The 27,207-nt window shown below is 35.2% G+C and overlaps 1 protein-coding gene across 4 annotated transcripts in view; it reads left to right on the forward strand.

Moving 5' to 3' along the window:
* LOC117181395 (supervillin-like) overlaps positions 1-16,160 on the forward strand; it is a 206,552-nt gene extending 190,392 nt beyond the window's left edge. For 3 of the 4 annotated variants that reach the window (XM_033374005.1, XM_033374008.1, XM_033374007.1), the window contains 6 exons: positions 3,670-3,936; positions 4,030-4,150; positions 4,225-4,431; positions 4,505-4,779; positions 4,926-5,081; positions 15,400-16,160. In XM_033374005.1, coding sequence (XP_033229896.1) covers positions 3,670-3,936; positions 4,030-4,150; positions 4,225-4,431; positions 4,505-4,779; positions 4,926-5,081; positions 15,400-15,486 — 1,113 coding nt within the window. In that variant the 3' untranslated portion in view covers positions 15,487-16,160. The remainder of the gene's footprint in view (positions 1-3,669; positions 3,937-4,029; positions 4,151-4,224; positions 4,432-4,504; positions 4,780-4,925; positions 5,082-15,399) is intronic. The other variant, XM_033374006.1, reaches the window with a different exon arrangement.
* Positions 16,161-27,207: the final 11,047 nt, after the last annotated feature.

The raw sequence follows: 27,207 nt of genomic DNA on the forward strand, positions 1-27,207 counted from the left end.
CCCCCCCCCCCCTCTTAATCTATTAGATTGGCCGTTGACACACTTGTTCAGTGTCCCAAACTAAAAGTTAAGTTTGTTAGTCAACCATTTTAAATAAAAATTCAAAAAGTGGGCACATTTTGAATATTTTGGATACCTCTTTTTTCAAAATTCAAAAATTCTCTGTACGGTTATTCATAGTATTCAAAAAGTTGAACAATTTATTTTAAAGACTTTTTTCAAAAAATCAAAAATTAACAGAGTTATAGCATTTACAAAATTTCAAAAAACACACGAAAATGAACATTTTAAGCCAAATAACGCACGCTATGAAAAAAGTAAATAGAACAAAATTTTCGACAACATACAAAATAATAAAAGAATAAAAAAATTACATTTTTCAGCTAAACTATGTGAAATTCGGTAAAAGATGAATGTTCAAAAATTGTGCATTTGAAAAAGATGTACAAATTTCTTATAAACCACTTTTTGATAGGATGCGTAGTTTTGGCTCTAATCATGAAAAACGTCATAAACGGTAAAAAAATGATTCTAGAATAAAATAAAAAATAGTTTCAAGAATTGATAATTAACACACGAATAGAAAAAACTTTTGAATTTGTACGTGAATAATGATTAAAGATTGTAAATTATACATAATCCATTTAAAGTTTGAGGTTAGTTACGTGCAAGATTGCGGTAAATTAATCATATCAATAAAACTATTTTGTATTGTCGTGATAAAAGTTATAAAAACAAACTTAAAATTTTGAATTTATGAGTGGCGATTCTCAGTTATGGTTTGTCATAATTCTTATGTATATGCTTGTATCAATATAGGAATTTTATTTTAAGAGATTTACTAATTATTTATTATGAAATTCTACTTTGATGTAAAGATTTGGAAGATTTGGAGACCCAAGACCAATGACCCATAGAGTATATTTTTTACAGTAAAATTGTTCTAGTCGTAAATCAACCAATAAAAAATTATGCAAATAGCGATATTTTTGTATGCCATTATATCTATATAAATAATGTTGCAACCGCTCTCATCCTATTCCCCTGAGAAACTGCGGGAGCTAGCAGTTCTAGTAAGGCCGAGAACGGGGTGACTGAAAGCAAGAGTTTGGTGTATGTCAATTTACTGATCTGGAATATCACTGGCAAAGCAATAGAAATAAATTCACTATGTATATGTATGTCCATTTTCTCGGCGAGGAGCTCGTGAGGAGCTAAAAACTGCTCTTCAATGCAGATGATTCGAATAGCGTCCAGTTACGCTGCGAGTTTTCTCGGTAGCCGAGGAGCGCGTCTTTCCTTCAATACTCAATTCAAGCATTGCGACGTTTAGTGCTGAGAGTTGCGCGCGGCGCATTACAAGGCGTGAACGTTCACCTAGTTTCCCTTTCATTGCGTCTAGCTAGCCACAAATTCCTTAACCATTCCGATAGGAGACCCACCGAGATCATTTCTCTTCACCCCTCAACAAAGATATTCTCAACGACTTTCAAGACACCAAGTTAACTCACTGTACTCGAAGACTGAGGAGAGAAGACGCTGACCTGCTGTCTTTTCCTCTTTGTCTAGAGAAGAGAAAAAAAGCAAGCAACGCTTCGCACCTAGTCCATGCTTTAAAGCTTTTCGGTGCAAATGCGTTAAGCTCAGTAATCACGTATTCTGCTTTCATATCGAATTTTAAAATTGCTGACAATTTTATTGTACAATCGGAGCTCCCTGTGTCAATAAAGCGTTTGAACTTATTTTCGCTGATAGACACTTCTTTCAAAAATGTTTGTATCGAATTGCTTCCACAATCTGCAATTTGGAATATCGCTGCTTGTTTTCATTACGGTTGTAAAGTGCCGTGTCTTTTTGTGTGGCCCTTAAAATAATTGGGCTTTTTATTTGTAGTTTCTCACTGAACCTTGTAAAATCTGTTGAGTTTCGAATTTTTTCTATTCTCTGCCTTATTAGTTCTTCCTGACATTGCTGATCATGTAGCAAATCGTCTATATCTGTATGGGGGTTTGCTGTTAGGGCTCATGATAGATCTTTTGACCACAGTCCAATAAGAATTTGCTCTTTAGTTTCTTCTACGGGCAATTGCAGTTTCTGACAAAACCATTATCTAGCAGTGTCGACATCTGATTCGCCGTTAAAATCTATTATTGCTTTGCTGAGGTCAGGAATAATGTGGAATAGTTCTGGTGTCTTCGATTGTCCATTTTCGGGCTTTGTTTGCGTTGCTAAACTATCTAAAATGTTGGCAAATATTTCGTCTCGCCGTCTGTTCTCGCTGATCACCAAGGTCATGGCTTGCTCCAGGTTAAAATTTGAAGTATCTCCCAGGAAACCTGCATTAGTTGGTGCTTGATGACTCCTTAGATTTGAGGTTTTGTAAATTTTAGTAATTGATGGTATCTTGGTGTGTTGAATAGATTACTGGTATTGCCAAGTACTGGCGGAGAGTTTGATGGCCTCCGTGGTCCAGTTTTATATCTGTAATTACGTTCCATTCCCCCTTATTTAGTCGAACCAAAAAAGTTTCGATTGCCAAGTCATAAACAGATCCACTTCAAGGGGATTCATATCTTGCGGAAGACGATTTCTTTGTCCTCGACGTTTGGTAATTCACTGGCGCTTGTAGGAAAATTCGAGTCACTAGCCGTAGCATTTTGCGTCGGCGTCGGAGTGTTGAATTCACTTGCTGTGTCCACTTAAAAAGGATTTGGACTTAGATTCTCATTCGGAGATGGACCTGTCACCAAGCATTCGAATTCATTCATCAGAGTGTCTAAAGAATTTCGCTGATCATACATTGTTCTGATTGCGCATTTGGAATCTCTTTTTTCTCGCGCACGAATTTTTGCGAAATATGTTTCCGTTGTTTTCGAATTGTTTGATTAACGGACTGTTTTTTTTTCGTATATCATTTCCTATACACATTTTTAGTCGCACTAATCCTTCTTTTGTTTCGAATTTCCAAGAGGACGATAGGAAGAGGGGGAACGCACCTTTATTTTCTCACGTTTATACATTTTTATTAAAATTTTTCGCGCATTAAGCCATAGCTTTGTCTCACTTTCCAATCCGTGAAGGGTCACACGCATCTATTCCGACACTGAATGATATAGTTTTCTGAAAAAAATTGCCTTATCAACGAGTTCGCTCTCCATCACCCATTGGCGTCCTTTCAACCACGTTGCGTCATACAACCTTTTCGAACTTTTTTAACTGATTTTCGCGAGCGAACGAATTGTTAATAACTATAACAGTTTATTCAGTCGGATTGTACAAAGAATGTTAACGGATCGGCTCACTGATACGCACTGACGAGATCAGCATCGGTCCCGGCGAATCATAAAAATCTCTTGCTAGTGTCATTACGAAATGTCCCTAAACATTTTTTAATTAAAGTAAAGAAATCTGTTGGACTTACAAGTTTATTTGAAAATTATACAATTTTGCATTAAAAGCTTCAATAGTTAAATAATTAAAACTATCAACTGTTCAGAATTAAAGAATTTTAGATTAAATTCAATTTCTAAAGGTTTAATTTATAATGAATAAAGTTAAATCATGAATTAAAGAAATACCTTAATAACGATTAACCTTACCTCCCTCATTGTTACAAATTGTAAGTTCGATATTATTACATTTATAGGAATAAAAACGTTTTCATTGCAGATGCGAGTGGTTGAAGGCTTTGAACCAGCTGCATTTTTGAACCTCTTCTCTGGGAAGATGATTGTTAATTCTGGAAAGAAATTTGAAAGATCTATAAAATCTAGGCTATATATCCCTCGAGGAACCCTTCAATCAGAAACTTCACTAACCGAAGTACCCTGCTCAACTCGACAACTTAGAAGTCGAGGTTCTCTTGTATTATTAAATTCAAAAGAGAAGAAGGCGTATGTGTGGCACGGATGCTACTCAGTTTCACATATTAAAAAAGTCATTATTTTATCTTTTCCCAAATTTGCATGCAACTAATTATTTGGTCTATTATATTTAAATGTTTTTAAAAATTGTAAACATATATTTCAGAACACACTACATGCAGCACGTAATTTGATAGAAACCCAAGAAAAAGTATCGGGATTTCCGTCAGGCGATTTTACAGTAAACGAAATTGTTGAAGGGAAAGAACCTGATGAATTTTGGGACGGTAAATTTAATTCTAAAATTAATTTTTAGATACTGTTTACTTTTTATGGGAAATTAATTCAAATTTAAAACAAGGTTTATGTTTAGGTCTGGGTGGTTCTAATAGAAAATTATACAACCAGCTACAAAGCAAGAAAGACATGAATTATACCTTAAGGCTTTTTCACTTGACGAGCATTTCTAAAGAACTTAAGGCAACGAAACTGCTATGTCCTCATCGCGACGAGCTTTCAACTCCCTTTCCTTTCTTACAAGAAGAGTTGTACCAAGTGAATCAGCCAGGTAGATATCTTTTGAATTTCCAGCCTCGAAATCTAAAACGTGCTTAATTTGGTTATAAACGTTTATTTTGCAGCATTATTTTTGCTGGATAATAACGACGAAATATGGGTTTGGCAAGGTTGGTGGCCTGACATTGGCGACGAAGATCAAACTGGAAGCGGTTTAATTCGTTGGCAAGCAGAGAGGAAAACCGCTATGGCAATGGCCTTGCAATACTGGAAGCTTAAAAATCCAGATAGCAAGAAATTGCCAATCTATTTAGTTTGGGCTGGACTCGAACCACTGCAATTTACGAATCTTTTTCCGACTTGGATGTACAGAGATGAAATAGCCGAATTGAACATCCGAGTGAGTTGATTGTTATTTATGTCGTGCACTATTTTTATTTATCTTTTCTTAACAATTGCATCGTAATAATTGTGCGCGATTTTAGAAAAGAAAAATTCAAGTGACAATGTAAAAATAAATTTACTGTCGATGTTTTGTACTTTCAGGATGGTCGTAAGGCTGGAGAATTTCTTCGAGTAGAAAATGAGCTGGTTCGGTTAACGAAAAGCACATACCCATTGGCTCATTTGTTGCAACGACCGCTACCAGAAGGCGTCGATCCTACTCGACTAGAAAATTACTTGTCACCAGAGCATTTTCAAGTTAGTACATATTCTTCAATCTTAGAATACTTCCGTTTTATTTAGACCATCGGTAAAAACACACATCATTGAAATTTGATATCTCTGAAGAGAGTAAAGATGAATATTTTAAGAAGCCGTTGAAAACATTATAAAATGTTGCGCGAAATAAGTTATTGCAGTATCTTTTTTTATATTTAGGTGACGAGATATCACGAGTTGAAGACGAAAAAATAATTCTGTCTTTTTTAAATGTTGAGTTTTCTTCCTAGCAACTTTTATGAAGTTGTTTTCAAAAATCTGAAACTTCCTAAAAATATAGTATAATATGTCTGCTGCAAAGTAAACTAGAAAACTGACAATATCTTTAGTGGGTTTCTAGTAATAATTTTAGCACCGCCGATCGCCAAGCTTGGTCCGCGGGGCTATTCACTGAGTTACGATGAGTTCAAGTATTTCTAATATTTGAAGAGTGTGCGATCATGAATTTGAGTAAAGCCTAAAATGCAGTGAATGAAGCTGAATTGAGTTGAGTGGAGCTGAGTGAAGAGAAACGAATCGGAGATGGCGAGAATGGGAAGAATACAGAAAGAGTGTAGGGAGTAAGGACGAATTTACAGAATACACGAAGATAAATAAGAGTACTACATGAGTTTAAATAATACTGAAAGAGTTTAAGAGTATTGTTAGCATGGTCAATTTAATTAATTTGATTAAAAAAGTATGCAATCCCTATCAATTTGAATTAAATTTTCAACGGATCGTCTTTCAGCATAGAATCCTGATTTATAATTCTGCATTAAATTTGATATATTTCCGCTTATTTATCTATCTCTGGACCAAAAGCATATAAAAATTTTTTCAAAATGCAATAAATATTTTCACGCCAACTCGCTTCGAGAACAAATTTCTCAACGTTTTCATAAAAAAACTGGAGGAGTTATTATTTAAACTATTGTAAAACGCATAAAGATACACAAGAGCTCCCATGTAATCGCAGCTTCTAGGGTTGCCTCACACTAGCCGTGCTTGTAAATCGGTGTCATTGACACGTAAACAGTCAGGGCCGCCTGAACCGTTTCCAATTGGAATGCTCTATATACTCGATTGAGTACTCGCGCACTGCGGCCCTTCTGAGGCAACAGTCGCAACCGCTCTCGCCCTCCTCCCCCGAGAAACTGCGTGGAACAGCAGTTCTAGGAACTGGTAATTTGGCCTCTCTTCTATGGGAGCCCTTTTGCACAACTTATTGTACCGGGGGAAAAAAATTAGCCATGAAATTTTCTATGTGGTAAACTTCACACATTTTAAGTCATCAGAAGCCTACTCGAACGATCCATAAAATGCTAAAAGATTCTATGCGGGTTTTTTAAATCCATCGGCTGCATTGCTAAAACGAGTTATAAGAACTATATAATTATAATAATAATAAACCTTTATTAAGTTTGTAAAAAAAAGGGTGCGTGTTTATATGTGTGTGTATGTGCATACAATAAAAAAGGTTAAACAACCACCGCATGGCACCACTCAGAGCAGCTGTCTTCTATGAAAATGATACCGGCTCCCAGTGGAACCGCGGTCAATCACACCTATGGCCACGCCTGCCGGCCATGACTTGGGTGGCCATAGGGCACGACGAAATCACAACTTCAGGCTGACGATACACTCGCGTCTAACTTCTTGCATTCATCTCCCAACTATCTTGGCATGCTTTTGGCACGTGGGTATGGCTTTAAGGTTATGAACCAGTGATCATTTCGCACGGCCGAGAGCACTGATCGAACGTGCGATATTAGTCGTATATATCTTGTTCAACGCCGACAAATGTTAAGATCAAATATTTTGAAGAAGATGCTGTTAACTGCTTCGAAGAGACTCCTTCACTGATGTTACGTCCTGAATGTGTTTTTGAGGCACGCCCATATTTTGCATAGGTCTCAGGAACATCCTCAAAACAGTCCTCAGGAATGTCAGTAATCTTTCCTTTCTGCAGATTAATCTTCGCACGCTTGTCCAATCCAAACTCCATATCAATCTCTCCTGTGTACCCTTTGACGACATTTAAAGCAAGTTGAAGTTTGCTTGCACTAGAAGCATAGATCTTCGGGTCACCCATATAAAATACATGAATATCCCTATGTTTGGGATAATTTGTGACGATGTTCGGTGTGACACGATGATTACGAGATGAGAGAGTAAATCCTTTTTTCCAAAGGACAGATGAAGAGTTTATAAGAGGTTGAATCGTCAGCAGTTTTGACTTGCTCGGTTTGTGATAGTAGATCCTCAGTTCTTGAGCGAATTTTCAAACCCCCTCCGTGAAGGGTCTATCAGATGTTATGTAATGAATCACACGCTGATCACGGGACGCATTCTGCCTTGCCCATCCAATCTTCTTTTTTAGTTGATGGAAGCGTTCTTTGGTCTTTTGATCCATTGTCGGTTTTAGTCTTCGATTTGAATTAGCCAAAGCTCTCGCTGCATCGTAAACTGAACAATTGATGGTCCAGAGGTTAGACTCTCCCAAAATATCCTCACGATGGGAGGTTTCTATTTCAGCAAGGTCTTGCGCTTAGGCGGAACCTGGATTTTCATGTTCCTTCTTGTCTTGAAATCGCGATCATCTCTTAGAAGGTTCCTGCTTTCCTCGGTTGATCTTGCTGTCGCTTTTTACTCTTCATCTGCGGCGTGTTCATACAGCGGATGGGAAAGTGTTTCGCATACATATCACTTTCCCGACAGGTAGACGGCTTGATTTCGCATAGATTGATGCGAAACGAGCTGAACCTTTGTGTGTTTCTGGCAGCAGATGGTGTGCCTACCCGCAATAAAGCCTCCGCGAACAGAAATAATTCTGGCATCGTAGCAGTCTAGCCAGTCATTCTTTAGTTAATTTGTCCCCTCAATGTGGGCGTTTCGCCATTTAACCATCGTGTTTTCGTCTAAATTACTTTCAGCGCCCTAAACTCAAGAGTGATCGGCACTTATATATATAAAACTTTTACATATATATCGTGGGTTTCAGTTCCTTCGAAATCGAATCGAAGTGCCTGTGACTATACTAGAATATTTCCCAGATAATGAACGGGTTGGGTGATGTGGTTGGTTTAGACTATAAGGGTGACTGAGAGGCGACTACTGGGACGACTATAAGAGCGATGGTCAGGGATAATGATGACTGGTGAAGCGACTAAGAAGACGACTACGGTATCTGTACAGCAGGATCGGGATCGAATTCAGCCCTATCTATAGGGCTTTTCGGATGATGGAAAACGACAAGGAGATCATACGAGTTCACCACGGGAAATTCTTTACTACCGACGGCGGAGGCTATAGTAAGTACAATGTTTTTGGAAGGCGATATCGAGTTCCTTGATAACCCAGTCTCTCATAACTTGTAACATCGGCATGCCGTCTTTCCACAACTCTGGGCCCTGAAGGTCTATTATAGGTTAACCATCTTCTCGTATCCGTAAAGAATTTATGTTCTGAGGACCGCGAACCAGGTTTAAAAAGGCGGGAGTAGTTTTTAAGGTAATATGATAGGCGGTGTTATAAGCAAAACGAAAGTCAGATACATTTTCATCCTAATAGCGATGGTTCTTATTTATATATGACACTACCATTGTTCTTAACATTCGAAAAAAACCCGCTCAACCGAGTAGGCAGTACAAGTTAAAAGCACTCAAAGTGATACTTTTGACTTTCAAGTTTTTTAAAATTAAAGCTAAAAAATTTTTAATTCGAATTCTATAAATTAAAGAGTTGAAAGATTTGTGGTTGCAAATACAAATCTATGTTAATCATCAGATGTATTAATAACAATAAAAACCAAGCAAATAATAGTTGTAAAAGTCACAACGAATTAATAATTCTTCAATTGTTATTTACACATTAACATTCAATACAATACGTTGCTGACTTACAAATTTAAATTGATGAAATTCAAACCATTCAAGGCTTTATATTTCAAACAATTCTTGATTTCAAATTATTTATGTCTTACGGTCCAATCGTAAATCGAAAAAATAAATATGAGTCAAAAAAACATGTTCTTCGAAACTCAGATATTTATTTAATAGAAAAAACTCCTTTTGAAACTCCCTGACGTTTCGGTACACATGCGTACCTTTTTCAAAGGTTCTTAACCTAAATAATTATATTAAAGATTAGTAATTTTAGCCTGAACAAATATGATGGATAATTACGTAGATTTAAATACATTGTTACCTGAGTTGATGGTAGTTTAAAATAGTCAAACAGATCAATTTTCAGTCAAAAAGAGTAACATTTCAGTCAATTGTTTAAAAAAAATTAATTAAAATTTAGTCATTTTTAGAAGTCTCAAAAAATTTTTCGAGACTTCAGTCGATTAGAACTACATTTTTTAAAAATTGTACGAGAGAACAAAATTGGCGTAGGTTAGGACGGACGAACAGAAATTGACAGTTTCAGAAATACATGAAGAATACGTAATGAACGATGATGTAATAGGCAAGTTTCCATTGAAAACCACTGATGTGTCTGTAGATTTACTGAAATCTTACGATATTTGTTTACAAAAATAGACTCAATAATACGTCGTTGATAAGTATTTTTTTCTGTAGCTAATATTTTAATACGTTTAGAATCAAAATCGAAGTAATGATTGAAATTCCAAGAATGTTGCGACAGACCTGTGTTAAAATTCCCAACTTCACAATCTCTTTTGTGTTCAGCAATTCTAGTTTTTACTCTCCTGCCAGTTTCACCTATATAAGCTTTATTACAACATTTACATTTAATTAAATAAATAAGACCAGATAAATTTTCAATGGAATCGACGTCCTTTCTTCTTGACAAATAATTATCTAATGTATTAGTGATTTAAAATAAACATTGATATTAAATTTTTAAAGTGAATTTCTTAATTTTTCTGATAGGCCCTGAATGTAAGGCAAAGTAACATTTAAATTAAATCTATTGTAAGTATCACTCCAATTTCTTTTCTTGTTAATTTTATTACTGTTATTGTAAATCTCATGAATGCGTTCTTTAATGATGTCATTTACAAACTCAAGAGGATATTTATTCTGTATTAAAGTTGTTTTTATTAGATTTAAATTTTCTTTTCTAAATTGAATGTCAGATAATTTTACACATCTATCAACTAAACCCTTGATTAAACCAATTTTATGCCCAAATAAATTATGTGAATTATAGTTTAAGTATCTACCAGACCAAGAAGGTTTTTTATACCAATTGGTTAATAAATCGCCATTTGGAGTTTTTATAATTTTTAAATCAAGATAGTTAATAACATTATGAATCTCACATTCATGAGTGAAATTTATACAATCTTCAATACTATTAAATGCATTTAGGAAAACTTGAATTTTATCTGTGGGAATAATGGCTAAAATGTCATCGACATATCGTTTGTACAAAATAGGTGTGAAATCTAACAATTGTAAAGCTCTTTTTTCAACATCTTGTAAAACTAAATCAGAAACTACAGGAGATAATGGTGAACCCATAGGGCAACCCGAAATTTGTTTATAAAATTTATTATTAAAGGAGAAAACGGTACCATTGAAAACAGTTCTGGTGGCTATTAGAAATTCATTTTTAGTTATTTTTGTCAAGTTATGATTTAAGTTAAGTTTTTCTTCAATGCAATCTAAAGAGAGATCTAGTGGGATGCTGTCAAACATGGACACAACATCTAAAGTAATTATCCATCATATTTGTTCAGACTAAAATTACTAATCTTTAATATAATTATTTAGGTTAAGAATCTTTGAAAAAGGTACGCATGTGCACCGAAACGTCAGGAAGTTTCAAAAGGAGTTTTTTCTATTAAATAAATATCTGAGTTTCGAAGAACATGTTTTTTTGACTCAAATTTATTTTTTCGATTTACGATTGGACCGTAAGACCTAAATAATTTTAAATCTACGATTTGAAATCAATAAATATCAACGGTCGAAGAAAGGATTGATTTGTTTCATCAAATCATTTTACAATCAAACAATTCTGTTTCTAATTGTTTGGCTTTGAATATTTTTATATTATTAATTATATTATGTTTTATATAAACATTCAAATATTCCTAAATTTTCAAAACTGTTATTTTCTTTAATTACAAAATTACAAATTGAGTGGGTTAAAAATGGAATCTTTTAAACTTAAATAACATTACAATAGAATTTAAAGTTGAATAAAAGCGTTTGATCATGAATCTGTTAATGTGAAATTATTTTTATTTTAAATAATTGTTTAAATTTAACTCAGATATCAATAGTTCTTTAAATACCAATGTTTTTGTATTAAAACAGTTCAAATTTGAACATTACAATCTGCCCATTCTTTAATTTTGGAAATAAGTTTAGGATCGTATTATAAAATAAATTATTGTTAAATTATTAATAATCGAAATACAGTTTGATTTTAAAAATTCATTAAATTATTCACATTTACAGTTGATCAAGTTATTACGTTTTTGATCAAATATGTTAAAGTTCAAACGCTCTCATAATTTTTAATTCTTTCAAGTCTTGCGAACCTCATTCAAAAACTCTTTATATTGAAAATTTACACTTCAAAATAACGAGCTAACATGTAAAATGTTGAAACTAAAAGATTTAAGAATTACGCACTGTCATAGAATAATTTCATGATTAAAAAATTTAATAATTGAATTTAACATTTATAACAAAAATTTAATCTTGATGTCCGCAAAATTATATTCATGATTATAAATAATATTTATAACCATGACTTATATTTAACAAACATCCATGATTTTTTCTTTTGTCGCCTGGGCATTCTAACCGCACCTGTCATTCGACTTAGAATAAATCCCATTTCGCGCAGCCCCGTAAAAATATTAAAATCTTTATTGACACTCACAGCGCAAGCGCAGTTTAGCTGTTTGCCCGCTGCTCGTAGACGATTACGTGTCAAGAGTAAACCAATCGCGCAAAACCTCCTCCCAGAAAAACCGTTAAAACGATTCTCGCTAGTGAAACCCCCACAGGCTACGTCGTGAATGGTGCACCGCCGTTGAAGGAAAGTTCATAAAAGTACGGTCCGCGAGAACCAGAAGCGTTTTTACAAATCCAAGGTACGCGATCCCCCCCCCCCCCCCCCCCCCCCCCCCCCCACTATACCTCAAGCCTAAAACTCTCAATACCAATTCGGCTAGAATAAGACGCGAATTTACTATGTAAATAATATTAACAGTAAAACATCCACTTTCATGTGATTTGAAATTCGTGATATTTTAAGTGCTCGGATAAGTTTTTTTTTTTCAGAATTCGTCAATTTACCGTTCAAAAAATAAATTCACTGTCATTTCCCGACTTTCACAAAAAGTTACTGCTTTCCCGATCAAGCTATCACCCTGATTTTGTAAGTACTATATAAAAACATGAATAACAAATTTATTTTTATTCAGTTTCATGTATTTATTAAAGGCAAATTTTTGCACTATTTTGATTTAAATTTTCTTTTACGAATTTTCAGAGAGAAAAATGTTGAACTACAAAAATCATTTGCATTTACTTAGGTATTTTGCAGTCTACAATAATTTTTTTAAAACTGACAACCCACTTATAACACAGCCCGACTTGAAAATTGTACAATAGATGAGACTAGTCATTTCCGGTCAAGTTTGGGTCGCTGAATCCAAATCCGGACTCAGGAATCCTCTGTCAGGCCAGAATTTTTAAATATTTCAACCTAAAATTGCAAACAACGTGATTTTTGCCTATATTTGAGGTTATGTACTGCTGCTCCTTTTTTCAAAAAACTGTACATAGCATTTTAAAGTATTACCCTTTCCCTTTCAAATACCGTTGAACCTGCAAAAATATCTTCTCTCTTCACCAAGATGTTCAATTTTGAAAATTTCAAATATTAAGAATTTAACAGGCGCGGAAATATACAGGTGTCTGTGCTATAGTTTGCATGTTTCATGTTTGTGGGTTTGGGGTTTGTGGGTTTAAGATTTGTGGCTTCTGAGCTTGGCTATGTAGGTTTAATCTCGAAAAAATACACAAGAATAGTATATTCAGGACTATATCACAGGCAGTGTACATCACAGGCAGTGTACATCACCTGAAATATAGGGCAAAATCACGTTTTCTTTGCATTTTCAGGTTAGAATATTTAAAAATCATGATGTGGTAGAACATTTCTGAGCCCGGATTTTGATTCATCGACCCAAAATTGACCGGAAATGACTAGTCTCATCTAATGTACAATTTTAAGTCGGGCTGTGTAATAACAGCTCTTAATTCATTTTCAACATTTTCAACTGCATCTTTTTAAAAATGCTGCATCAACCTTTTTTTATATTTTTTTATCATTACAGATAATTTAATTTTTATGTAAAACAATTTTTTCACTATTCCAACTATGCGACTATACACTGCATTCTATAACCTGCATTCTATATACGGCTTAGCAAGTTGTTTCTTTGTCTCTTTGGTACATTGTTGTCTGGACTTAAACCATTTTTTAATTGGCAAATAGTGTTTTTAGGCAGTAATTGGGCACGTGGCAAATCTTTTTCATTCAATTTTACATTAAAATTTGGTATCATATTGTACATTTTAACAAAAAAATACTCGAAACGTTTAAATGCCGGTTAAGTATCATGGCAACGCTTAAGATTCCGCTTTTAAATAAAAAGGTCTATTCAAAAATAAAAATTGGATTTTTTATACTTTAATTTCTATTGAAATTACTTATGGTATGTAGTTGCAAAAAATGTTGAAACGTTATACTAACATTAGGGAGAAAAGGGTTTTATATTCAGTAAATTAAACACAGAAATATCGGTTAAAAGAAATTATTAGTTTAATTAAATAATTATTCTTAAACTAAAGAAATGAGCTAAAAGTTTGTTACCAAAAGTGGGATAAATATATGTAATTCTTGTGCAATTGGTACGTAAGTCGATCCAAAGAATTATATTATGTATTTACTTTAATTTGTCAACGAAAACCAGAGAATAAGACTTGTATTGTAAAAGTTTCATTTTTATAGTTTCGTTTTTATTATGTGTATATTTTATGCTTATAAGTAGTCTCATTTTTACAGGAGCATACCATATAGCAATTTTGAAATCTGATATATGTACGGGATTTTGAAGAAGACTGCGGAGACCCTGGTGAGGGGAAAAATGTCCAATATTTTACATGTTTAACGATCAATTTTACATTTATAAAAAATAATTGATTGCGAATATCTTGAAAACGGCATATTTAACAGAAACGCGATTAAGATTTTTGGATTCTGGAGAACATTTTACACGAGAATCAAAAGAGAAAATAAATTATTCTCTTCGACCCAACAAAAATAGGGTCGGCTTCTGAACTAATAGTACTTCACAGCGGTATCTTTATTCTCTATGGAAAGTCAGAGATATTCAACTTCAATGATATTTTTTAATAGGTGCGCGAGTAAATGGTCTCATATAATCAATCCCATGCGAAATCATCATGAAGAATTGTGACCGTTGCTAGCAATTTTGATGAAAATAATAGTATCCCTGCTCTTAGGAGTTGAAAGAAAACCCCGAAAATAAAGTTTTGAAACATTCAAAAAACCTAGAAGATATTCATCATTCAAAATATTGGTCCTCTTTTTTAAATTTTATAACTTTCGTGATTTTAATGAAATTTATATGTGTTTAAACAAAGTTATGCATAATAAGAAAAAAAGAAAAATAAGAAATTTGTTTTGGGTTTTTCAAAAACCAATTTTTCAACTGAATTTTTAAAAAAAATATATTCTTATTGTTTAAAAATTTGTTTATGGATATATTGCAATGTCCTGTTCAAGAAATAATTAAAAGGGTGCGCCGAGACGATGCACAGGATGTGAAAAACCATCTAAACAATATACGAATATTATACTCGCATACACGAACTTTAGAATTCACACTCTCGGGAATGTTTATATTTACAGGGCTTTTAGAGGACATTGTAATATATCTGAAGAAAAGCAAAAATGGATTTTCTTCAAAAAACAGTATGAATTTTTTTTAATCCGAAAAGTTTTTGGAATTCTCTTTAAAAATATATTTTATCAAACCTGGGTTTAATTGTAAATAATTAAAATAATAATTGTAATATCATTAAAATGACCATAGCTCTGAAATTCTTTAGATGACTTGACATGGAATTGCTCTTACCTTATTCTTGCTGTTAGTGTATTTGTGTTTATATAATATATTTTATACATTTTGTAGCATCAATATTTGGCCTTACTTTAAATATACTTTATTCGCCTTAAGCATTTAGAATATGAACAAGTTTAACATGAATTATTTTCTATGTTTGTTATTAAGGAGCTGCTGGGAATGAACAGAGAAGCGTTTCAAGATCTTCCAGCCTGGAAGCAAGTAAACTTGAAAAAATCAATAGGACTTTTTTGATAATAAGAGAAATGAACGCTAAGTGCGAAATTAGGTTCAGCATTTATAACTCTTGACTAGATTTTCCACGAAGTTTGTGAATTCAAAAGTTTAACTTGTACATGCCTGAATCGTGCTTAGAGTCGCCTGAAGTTGCCCACTGACTGAAAGATTGATTAAATTAATCACTGAAAGGAAAGCTTCGGCTTAAAAATGTATAGTTGAATAAATTAAATCATATTTCTTTTAACCCATTTGATTAAATATGATAGTCAAAATTAAACGTAATTTTAAAAACCTCTATTTTTAATACTTGCAAAATACAGATCGAATAATGCATAAAAATGTATTTCGTTTATATTTATACGGACTTTCTACTTGTCGATAATAATATGCGCATTTTAGAACTGCCTACCGCAAACCATATTTGTACAAGAATTACTATTATGACGATATATATCTTATGTATGTTTCGCGTTTTTAACGCATTCGCTATAGAATTGGATGAAAGTGATGTGTGAAAGGATTTGTAGATTTTCTGCAGCGAATGTGGACATTATTCTCAACAGAACCGTTTAAATTGTTGTTTTTATTCTTTCTGTTATCGCAATTTGTAAATCAATGTATTTGATCGTCCCTAATTTCGAAGACATTTGGATTTGATGTTGTTGAATAAATTATTTTTGTTTTAAAAATGAAATAAATTTTTTATAAAAGAATTTCCTTGGGATGAGAACAATTTTAATTCTCCTGTTTCCACTTACGAAGACAAAGTTTAATGTTCTCATAAGATTTTAGTGCAACAACTTCTTATTCAGGTGCCAACCCACACATTTTTTCCCTGAGCCCAAACGATTCAATTCATTTTAACATTTTCACTCGCCTTAACGAGCAGTTTGGACAGTTCGAAAGCAGCAAATGTCTTTTAGATCAATTGGATGGATGAGGATCCTCCGTTGAAGACATACATCATTTTTTATTATATATAATTTATTTTGTATAATTTATGTAGAACAGTTACAATTCAAAAGAATTCAAGATTTCGAGTGAGTTTAACTGACTTTTAAATGAGAATAATAACTACTTAAATAAGTTACACATACTTTAAAATAGTGTTTAAAATGCCCTCCGAATTTAAGTGTTCACTATGGAAAACGTTTGAATTAATTCAAGTAGAGAAAATGAATGGCCATATAATGTAATTTCGCATTGTTTTGTATTAATTGCAATGCAAATACGTCAGGTAAAAAGACAAAGTCTGATGTTTCTGCCGCTTAAAAGAAATCAGTTATATTATATAATCTATTAAACTTTAGTGGTTTTGCTAACAAAATATTCTAGATTCAAAGCAGGAAATAGGCATAAATAGACACTCTGAATAAATTGTCCATGAAAATAAACAACATCTTTTCAAATTGTGGTATACAAGTAGAACACTTTGTCGTTACCGAACCGCAATGGCTTACTTTCTGTGCTTTCGTAAATAATACATAACATGCTCCGATCATAACCGAACATAATGCGACTTTTGCACAAATGATTTTTCTACAACTAATGAGATGGAAATAGAACTTTGAAGTCTAAAAACAAAACTAAATTCATGAGGATTATCCCTACTCTATATAATTAAAAACACATTATAATAATTCCAGAATTTTCGAGAATTTGAGAAATTAATGGACAAGCGTTACTTGGCACAACAGAAGAACGACACGCGCCACGCAAACTAAACTATCTTAGCGCAGTGATACCACTCAAAAATTTTATTTGCAGAACTTCAAAACATTTCTCAAAATGTTGCTAAAACTTTCAAACAAATATCAGATGCTCAGTAAATTTGAAGAAATGATTACAGTTTTGCTATTTCTAAGCCAAGTAAATTTAAACCTATTTGCCAATGCAAAACAATTCAAAAAATTCACTTTTAATTACAACTTGCCGATTGACTTCAATAGATAGCTTTATTGACTTGCCAAATAACTCATTAAAATTCGAGCGTCCGCTAGTTCTATTGCATGTCTGCAATTCACTGCAGTTGCAGAAATTCATTTCCATTCAAGGGAGTACCATGATTTAGTTTTTTGTAACAATAAATTGTAATTGTTATAATAAAACAATTAATTTACTAATCAAGCTGTCAAACAAGCTTATTTTTTCTAAAATTAGAAGAAGCTCTTTTCTGATAAATTTTAAACATTTTACACTTCCATAATTTGCTAGAATTCATTCTTGTGAAAATTAAAAGTACCTTATTTTTCTATGATATCTTCTCTTGGAAGTTTAATAATTTTTCAAACAATTTGGTTATATTCTATAATTTGTATTTTTCTAGAAACAGGACACCTACATTTTTTCCCGAAACGAATCATAAGGTATACTGTGGTAGTTTCTGGTAATAATTTTTAACAATTTCAGGGCACTATGTTTCCCCTTTAAATACAGCAATCAATGTACCAAGCTTATGCGGATTTGTGATAAGATTCCAATCAGCTGAATCCCCTGATTTTCTTTAAACTCTGTATGTTTATATATGTAAGTGCGGTTCAAAACAACAAAAAGAACGCGCAGGGCTCCCGACAATGGTTCGGCCAACAATGCCGACATGCTCTGTGGTGCGAGAAACACCCGAAGCTATCGCACTTTTTGCATCAACGTCTGCGAAACGTCTGCATCAACGTCTGAGAAAGAGAGACGACATAAGACCAAAAGATGAATGCATCAACTCGCCATAAAGATAGGCTGGGCAAGACAGTACGCGTCCTGCATTCATTGTGTGATTGACATCACATCTGCTAGGAATTTTACTTCCAACATTCGAAAGTTCGCGCGCGAACGCCGGACCCGTTATCACACACTTAACAAGTCAAAACTGCTGACCATCAGCCAGTATTATTATGAGAATACGGATACTATCTGACGCTAAGCAATGTCTAGAGCAGAGAAAAAGGTGGGTCAAAGAATACCAACAGTTTCTCTCTGACCAATATAGACTCTTCCAAGACCCTCCAGTTACTGTCGACCACCCACCCAAACCAGAGGAGGTCGAAGTATTTTGGACAGAAATCTACGAAGAGCAGCATAGACTGGGCGAAGACTCAGAGAACATAAATAGCTATTCTGCTCCGCGTCCAGATGGCATCAAGACTTTCTGGTGGAAGAACTTTCCTTTAACTCATCAGCATTTGGCCGGTATTTTCACCGCATATTTAAAGTCGGAAGAGCCAATTCCGAAGTCTTTTGTTCAAGGGCGCACAGTATTCCTGTCGAAAATGGGAAACTTAGCTGGCCCGAGGAATTACTGGCCAATTCCTTGTCTGAACACATTGTATAAGATATTCACAGCTATCCTAAATGATAGGATTTTTTCGGGCAATCGGACCTGTGTGGCAGGAAATGTATGAACAACGAGGCCCATAGACTTATCATCTGTCTTTTGGAAAGCTTAAAGGTTCATCCGCAAATCGTGAGGTGCATAGAGAGATTGATGCCGCTTTTGAAAAACAGATTTATTATCTTATCTGGAAGAAGTCGTGTGACAACCAACAAGGTCAACTTTCAGAGTGGTGTCTTTCAAGGCGACACCATGAGCCCACTCCTCTTTTGCCTCACATTATTGCCACTATTTCTAGCACTTCGCCATTCCGATGGGTACTTTTGCGGCAAACCTGCAGATCGAAAGTACAAGGTCACTCATGTGTTTTGCATGGACGATGTTAAGATCTATACTAAAAACAAAGAGCAACTATATCTAGCTCTAGGGATTGTCCAACGATATACTTGCCATGCTTGCCGTCCCGGCAGTACTCTATTCATTTGCAGTGGTTCCATGGACGAAGAACGAGCTCAGATCCCTTGATATCGGGACACGAAAGGTTATGCACATGAACAAAAGCATGCATCTTAAGTCTTCTGTTCGGCGACTCTACATCTCACGCCGTTAAGGTGGTTGCGGAATATTGAATCTTGAATGTCTTCACAACAGGATTATTCTGGTTATAGCACATAGAGTGGCAAATGGAAGAGACCTTCTTCTTAAAATGGTTAGGAAGCACGAAGAAGTGGGCAAAGGAGCGTTTCTGTACAAACCAGTGGAGGAGGCTGCTGAAACACTCGGACTTAACTTCAGTATGAGGGGTGAGCATAATGCATAAAATTTTATCTACCTCGAATACTCACTCCTGAAACCCCGGATTAAGAAACCACAAGAGAAAAACTTTCGTGAACGGCTCCTCGATAAGAGGATGCACGGTATCTTCCACAGAAATGTGGAGGATCAGTCATTGTCGTGTGAGCAAACTTTGCTTCCCTTGAATCACCCGGATTGAAATCTGGTACGGAGGGGTTCATTTTGGTATGTCAAGACGGTGTCATTTCCACCTTAACGTACCGTCGCCACATACTGAGCCAAGACATTCCCGATGATAGCTGCAGGGCGTGCCATGCACACCCCGAGCATTTAGCTCACATAGATCTACATCCAAAGGTACCATGCGGTACTAAGAGTGCTTTATTACCATCTCTGTCACTTTTACGGTATTAACCATAATATCGCTCCTCTAAATGCTCCTAGGGAAATCGAGTTAATTGTCGAGAATGAGAAGTGCCACATATACTGGAACTTTATATTCCCGACAATTGTTTTTGTTGCACACTCGAGGTCTGACATGGTTCTTCTAGACTTCTAGCAGCGAATCATGTTCGTTATCGAATTTTCGGCACCAGCTGACAAAAACATCATAGACAAGTAGAATGAAAAGAAAGAGAGCAATAGTGACCTTATAAGGGAGTTGCAGCGATTGTACCCGGAATATTCTGTTAAAGTAATCGCCCTTATCATCGGCGCTCTTGGAGGTACCAAGTTTTCACTGGTTAATAGCCCGAAAAGCATCCCTGCGTGTCAACAATATGCTAAAACACTTTCGGGAAAAATGCAGAAGGCGGTCGTCCTTGGGTCGCTCCGTGTTCTCAGAGCGCACGAAACTTTTGCCGGATCGTCGTATTGATTTCGTTACAGACTATGACCACTTATCTCACGGTCGTGAGACGTGTTTGTGGCTGAAATTTTAACGCGATTTCGCTGAGAGCGGGTGCAGTTTTTCAGATTAGCACAGGGATGTCTTTTCGCACCCCCCCCCCCCTTATGAGACGATATAAAGGGGTTATGGATTTGAAAAATATTATTTCTGTATCAAGTCATAGGCGTGCCTACCCGCCCCAACAAGACATTCGAAAAGGGTAAGTATTTGACGAACATTTCATCTGTGATTAATCAGAGGAGAGCCTTATGAATCCCCATGACACGTTGGAAAGGGGTATGGGTTTGACTAACTTTATATCTATGTCTAGGCACAGGAGTGCCCCCCCCCCCCCCGCCCCCATGAGACATTAGAGACATTGGTGAATGTCCTCAGTTAGGGTCTCACGTGAGAGTGTATCGACACTTGGGCTTTGTCGTTACTTAGAATGTGTAGCTACTTAGGGTCTGTCGTCCATTATAGGGCCTGTCATCGTGGTAAAGAATGGTAAAGAAAGACCTGACGCTTAGATGTATCACTAAATTTTCGCGCAAACTATCCGTCACTATGTTTCTTTATAGAGCCTTTTGTACCTGATGCTGAAACAGAGTTTTCATCTCTTTCCAGAAATTCTCAAATGCTTTTACGCATTTCTGAACATAAATGTGTGGCGCGTTCATTATTTCTATTTAAAATAGTTTCATTCGAGATATATTCTTTAGCTGAAAATAACTGCTAGCAAAGACATTTGCATGTCACATTATCCTGTACTTCTTAAAACTTTGCCCGAAAAACATTTGAGCAAATAAGGAATTGTCGTTTTTTTTTAAATTTAGACTTACGCTTAGTTTGCTGACCATCCACAGGTTCACAAAAAACAAGACACTTAAATAGTGCAGTTTTTCCCTTCTTTACAATATTTTTCGTGATTTCTTTAGGCGTCAAAATTGGTACATTCTTTTTGGCTTGGCTTCTGACTTACCTCTTCTTCCAGTTTTCTTCTCGCTACTTACTTATGTATAGATCATTTTCTAAAAACAGAATCTTTGTTCTACAAAATTACCTCTCATTTTCTTGTAGGCATAACTTTTGAATTTGTTTAGGATAATCAGGGAAGCTATCTTTTTTTTCCTTCCTCGCTCTGTACGTTTTGAACCCTTTTTTCGTAATAATTTATTGTTGGTAAGGACTTACATCAAATATTATCTTTCAATTCTACCTTCGGCTTTCCTCTTTGCATATTCCTATCTAAGTGTCCTCTTTTGATCATAATGTAATGCAGAACTTATTCTAATTTTTCTTAAAACTTCTTAACGTACTTTTAACCTATTATACGAAATTTTACTAGAAGATGCTAGTAGAAGCTGTTGGAATTACTTCTGGTAAACAACGGTTCTCGGGGTTGAGTGCGGATGTTGAGGTTAAAGGAGAAAAATGCCTGAAGATAAAACAATTACAAATATGGAATACATTTTTTATCTAGAAAAATGAAATCGTTAAAGAACTGAAAAAAATTTAATCTTTGAACAGATTGGCTGGTCCCTTTTCTTCTTTAATGTTTACCCCGTTCTATACATAATCTTATACGGAACATTCTTTGATATTTTGTTCATAATTTTGATCGATATTGATCTACAAAAAGGTGGATAGGCCCTAGACAGATGACGAGGGAGGAGGCATTTTTAAAAGAAGACATTTTTTTAATCGAGTTTTTTAAACGAACACTATTTATCCATATTAATAAATAAATATTATGTTTAAAGCTCTTTAAAATAACTTAAATAATTGTACTTAACGTAAGGAGCTGGTGAAAAAACCTTGGGCAGGTGGTTCATTCGCTTTAATAAAAGAGCAAAGCTACTGATATTTTTATACCGAGCCTGCACCGAACAGTCGTCATGATTAGATTCATAGCATTGAATCCGTTTTTTCAATCAGCAGAAGAAACTGGGATGCACTCGGTCGCAACCATAAGAGGCCGCAGGATATAAGGCGTAGTTTTTTCACCATTTCCCAAAAAAATTTTAAATCCTCTAATAGATTCTCTGTCACTAATAAAGAACCGGTTAGCAAGTTGCGTAATGTTCTCTTCTGCAAAAAGTGATCCAGTTCCCATGCATCCTGTCGTACAAGGGTATTTTTAGCAGCTGTAATTTGAGATTTACTAGATTTAGGTTGATAAAATGCTTGCATTGTGAGGACTCTGACACGCACACTGCTTCCCCAGATTCGTAAAATTTGTTATCAACAATTTTCTGATTGTACTTTTGTCCTGAATGAAGCTGCATGACTGTGAAAGAGACCTGCTGGATTGTTTTAATAGCTTCCTTCACGGCTAGTCTCGATTAAGTTTAGCCCGAAAGTACTTGCACATCCAGTCTTTTTGTAAATGTTTCGTAGATGCTCCCCGGTTATTTTAAGCCAAGAAAGAAAAAAATTGTACTACGCGTTTTTTAAACAAAAAATGTTTCATTTAAAAGAATTAAGAATCTTATTTTTCTCGAGAATGACGCAACACATGAATATCAGTTGAGAGTTCAAAAGTGTTCATCTTCCTGAAATCTATTAGATTGTACCCCTTCCAGATATATATCTTGTTTTATTTAATAAATTATTCCAAAAATTGATAAAAATCAACTTAAATAACATTTAGTTTAACGACCTATGACATTTTATTTACAAAAATGTATGTTTTAGTTAACTGACTATGTAAAGAATATGTTCCATGAGATTATCAAGGTTCCTGAGCTTCAAAGTAGAGAAAAATTGGTTTGATCTCTAAAATTGAAAAAATACCATTTTTAACGATTGAAAATCTCATTTTTGCAGAAACACAGTAAAGCAGGAATAGTAATTCATAGTTCAAATTGTTTCTATTCTTAAATTCTATAAAAATTTACCCTTACCAGATGTAGTGTTGAAGCAAATTTAAAAAATTTTTAAAAACGATATAATTTTAATATTTGTTCAAATTAAACACTTGCTCAACCAAACGATAAGCCACTGTAAGAGACGCATCATCGAGCTACGCCCAGTTCAGTCGCAAAGTAGTAGGACGTCTACGATCATCGAAATACAACTGCTATTTACACGGTTCACTTGGAAAGAGACCAAAAGAGAAAAAAAGTAAGCATTACTTTAGTTTTAAGATAATTACGGATCTTATTCAGATATTTCCCCAGTAGATAAGTTCTTTTCGCATACGTCGCACGTTAATTGAGTCGCATCGGCGTTTTCGATAAGACTCAGTGAGGAAATAATTCGGTGAATAGGCTGGCCTCCGTGGGTACAGCGTTGGTGCCCCATGTCCTCTATCTTCTCTAATGAGCCGATGATCTACTTTGAATTAACATTAAGACATTGTTGTAGCATGATCCCGCAAGAGAAGGGTTTCAAATATACCAAATATTGTAAAATTTATAATTCGACATCCGACACTCACAATCTGGACAAAGGGGCGCACCACGCCTATAGGGAAAATCTTACACACAAACGAATACTTCTTCGGATTCTGATAAAAGTTTACTCAAATTAGACAATCCGTTTAAAACCGCCCCTACCATGTCATCAGAAGATTTAAGACAAGATTTAAACGGTGAACCTACGGATCAACTATTGCTGATCCTAAGTAAATTACAAATAATCGAGGATGCACAAGGGACCATGAGAGCGGACATGCGGACATTGAACGATGAAAATTTAAAAAGAGACAACGAGATACGATATCTCGCCAGGATCAGAAATGTAAATCAATCACCATCACCATATTCCTTGACAGGCGTTACGAGCCCGATACGTAACCCCGCATAATACTAGGCAGAACTTCAACGCGGCAGCAAGACAACCATCAAATCCTAATCAACCGCCTACATCCGTGTATGATGCCCCACACAGAATGAAGTTTACCATCAAATTGCTTCACTCATACAAGTGTGAGTCACCTGACGACACCTGTTATGGCATTGCACATAGAGGCAACAAAGCGGAGAGGTAACGAGTAGCGATAAAAAAAATACGACCTCTTTTCAGGTAAAGCAGATTATTCGCAAGAGAGAAGTTCTCAACGGACACGATGACGTTGGTGTGCACGTCTTCATCAAAACTATTCAGCGCGCGAAGCTCAGATGATCTCAACCGAATCCACTACCAGATTATATCATAATTAAAAAATTAATTGGGAATGCTATAAGAGCAATTAAAAATTATTCCAGAAACAGTTATGACAATCTTAGGACGAATTTAGCAAATACAACTACCTTGGAAACTTGTCGAAGCAGAGGATATAATTCATTTAGAATACTCGCCCGGAATAGAGTGCAAAGCAGCCCCAAAAATGGAGGAAAAATCTGCTACTAAAATATACGCAATGAGCCGATGAGAAGCACAGGACCGCCCACAGCACGAAACAAGTAGCCAAAATGCCGAACGAACCTTCCGATGTTTCTAACCATGAATTGCCGTTACAGCAAGGAATTCAAATTACCTGCAATTATTTTAAGAAACCAGGTCACTTTGAGAGATATTGCTCAACTAAACTGAGGCAACAGGATTTTCACAACGGAGCGAACCAAAAAATACCACTTGGAGTAAGGAATATTCTGGATATGGGGGATTCACAAAACCTATTAGAATGTTATGAAGTAACGGATGAAGAGTAAAACCAGATCGACCACTATGAGAGATATGCAGAGTTTCAGTAATCAGCGGACGATTACAGTCCACACATGGAAGATACTCAGACGGAATTTCTTACAGATTTTTAGTAGATTCCGGAGCCGTGATAAAACTTCTAAAGAAATCAGATGTCCCAGCAGATAATACACCATTTTATATGAAAGAACATTTTGCCATGGGGAGAGATTTACATCATTCCAATCAAGCGGTAAGAATACCATATTTAGGAAAACTATGTCTCTTCCATATAATTGATGATGATTTCCCCTTAACAGAGGAATGTATCATCGGCCTGCCTTTTTTTAACGCGCTTGATAAATACCATTTATCCAATCACTTCCTTCACGTAGAAAAGAAAAAGTTACTCCTTTATGAGAACGGTACATTTCTACCTGGAAATACAGCATAAGTAATCCGGATAAAAGTAATTGACGAAGATCAAGACATTTACATAGAAAACCAAAATTCAATCCCTGAAGGCGTTTACAAATTACAAAACAAAGATTTAGTTGTACCCCTGTACAATTGGGACAAAGACCCGTTGATAATGTTTAAAAAAATCGAGTACGAAGCAATAGAGCAAATTAAGGAAACAAATAGAAATAGTGTTACTTCGTAGGAAAAACCAGATAAAATGATTCAAGATTTATTAAGCAAGACTAGATTGAGGTGCCCATAAAAAGCGGAAGCTCCTAAATTGTGGAAAATAATAGTAAGGTACGGTGATACTTAAAACCTCGAATGAGACTGAATGGACTGATCTACAGTCTTGTATTCATTGACTGAACTGTCTTCCACCTTTAATATTTCGAACAGTATTTACACTGCCAGAACAGCGCCATGATTTCACCTATTATTACCAGGACAGTGCCATTTTGTTGCCCTTATGAGCTGGACTGGTCTTACCAGTGTTTCTAGTATTGTCAATGATTGTACTGATCACAGTTTATTGAAAAATCTGCACCTCATCTTCAAGTTTGAATCGGGACATTAGATTCGCTTGTCGTCATATTTTTCGCGTTCAGCCCCATCTATCTCGAAAACTTTTGACTTTTTGGATTAGTACTCATTAGGATTTTTGGATCAGGAGGCTTTGAACTATATTATATTGTAATTTCAGCCAATTTGACCGGGGCCAGATTTTAATGTAAATTGTGCGGGGTCCTTTAAAATCCTATCGTCCTCCTGAATGCAACAAAGAGAAAATAAAAACATAGATGCATGAGTTGAAGGAAAAAGGTGTCATAAGATACTCAAAATCACCCTTAGATTAACCGACTTGGGTTGTCCGAAAAAGCAAGACGCGTTTGGTAAAAAGAAATGACCAATGTTAATCTTTTTCGCAACGTAAACGATGGCACAAAACAAGATGCTTATCCATTGCGCATCATTGAAGAAATTTTGAAAAAATTAGGGAATGCAAAATTCTTTGCAGCCTTAGACCCCAACTCTGGGTTTCACGAAATCCAAATAAGTAAGACTTCAAAAAAAGTATGCCTATTTGACACACTGAAAGAACATATACAAACTGAGGAAGGCGTACAACCTAACCTCGCAAAAATACAGACAGTACGAGATATTAAACTACCACAGAATGTCACCCAAGTTCAGAGCTTTTGAGGACTCGCAGGGTACTATAGAAAATTTATAAAAAATTTCTCCTAAATTCGCAAACCTCTTACAAATCTAACACAGAAGAATACACCTTTTGACTGGTCGAGAATGTCAAGAATGTTTTGAACAAATAAAAGAACTATTATGTTCAGTACTAGTTTTGAGATTTCCAAACTACAAGGAGAAATTCACTTTAACGACAGCCGCATCTAATCACGAATAAGGTGCAGTATTATCCCAAAAAGGTCACCCCTATTGGTATATTTAAAGGACGCTAAACAAGGAGGAGATCATTTCGAATACAACGGAGAAGGAACTATTAGTAATAGTTAAATTCTTAGAAGAAAGTTAAGAATCCAAGCGGACCATCAGCCGTTAATATGGCTACACAACGTGAAAGATCCCTGTTCACGATTGTTACGATGGAGATAACGTTTGG

This window comes from Belonocnema kinseyi, chromosome 10 (genome assembly GCF_010883055.1).
Source record: "Belonocnema kinseyi isolate 2016_QV_RU_SX_M_011 chromosome 10, B_treatae_v1, whole genome shotgun sequence".
Classification (NCBI taxonomy): domain Eukaryota; kingdom Metazoa; phylum Arthropoda; class Insecta; order Hymenoptera; family Cynipidae; genus Belonocnema; species Belonocnema kinseyi.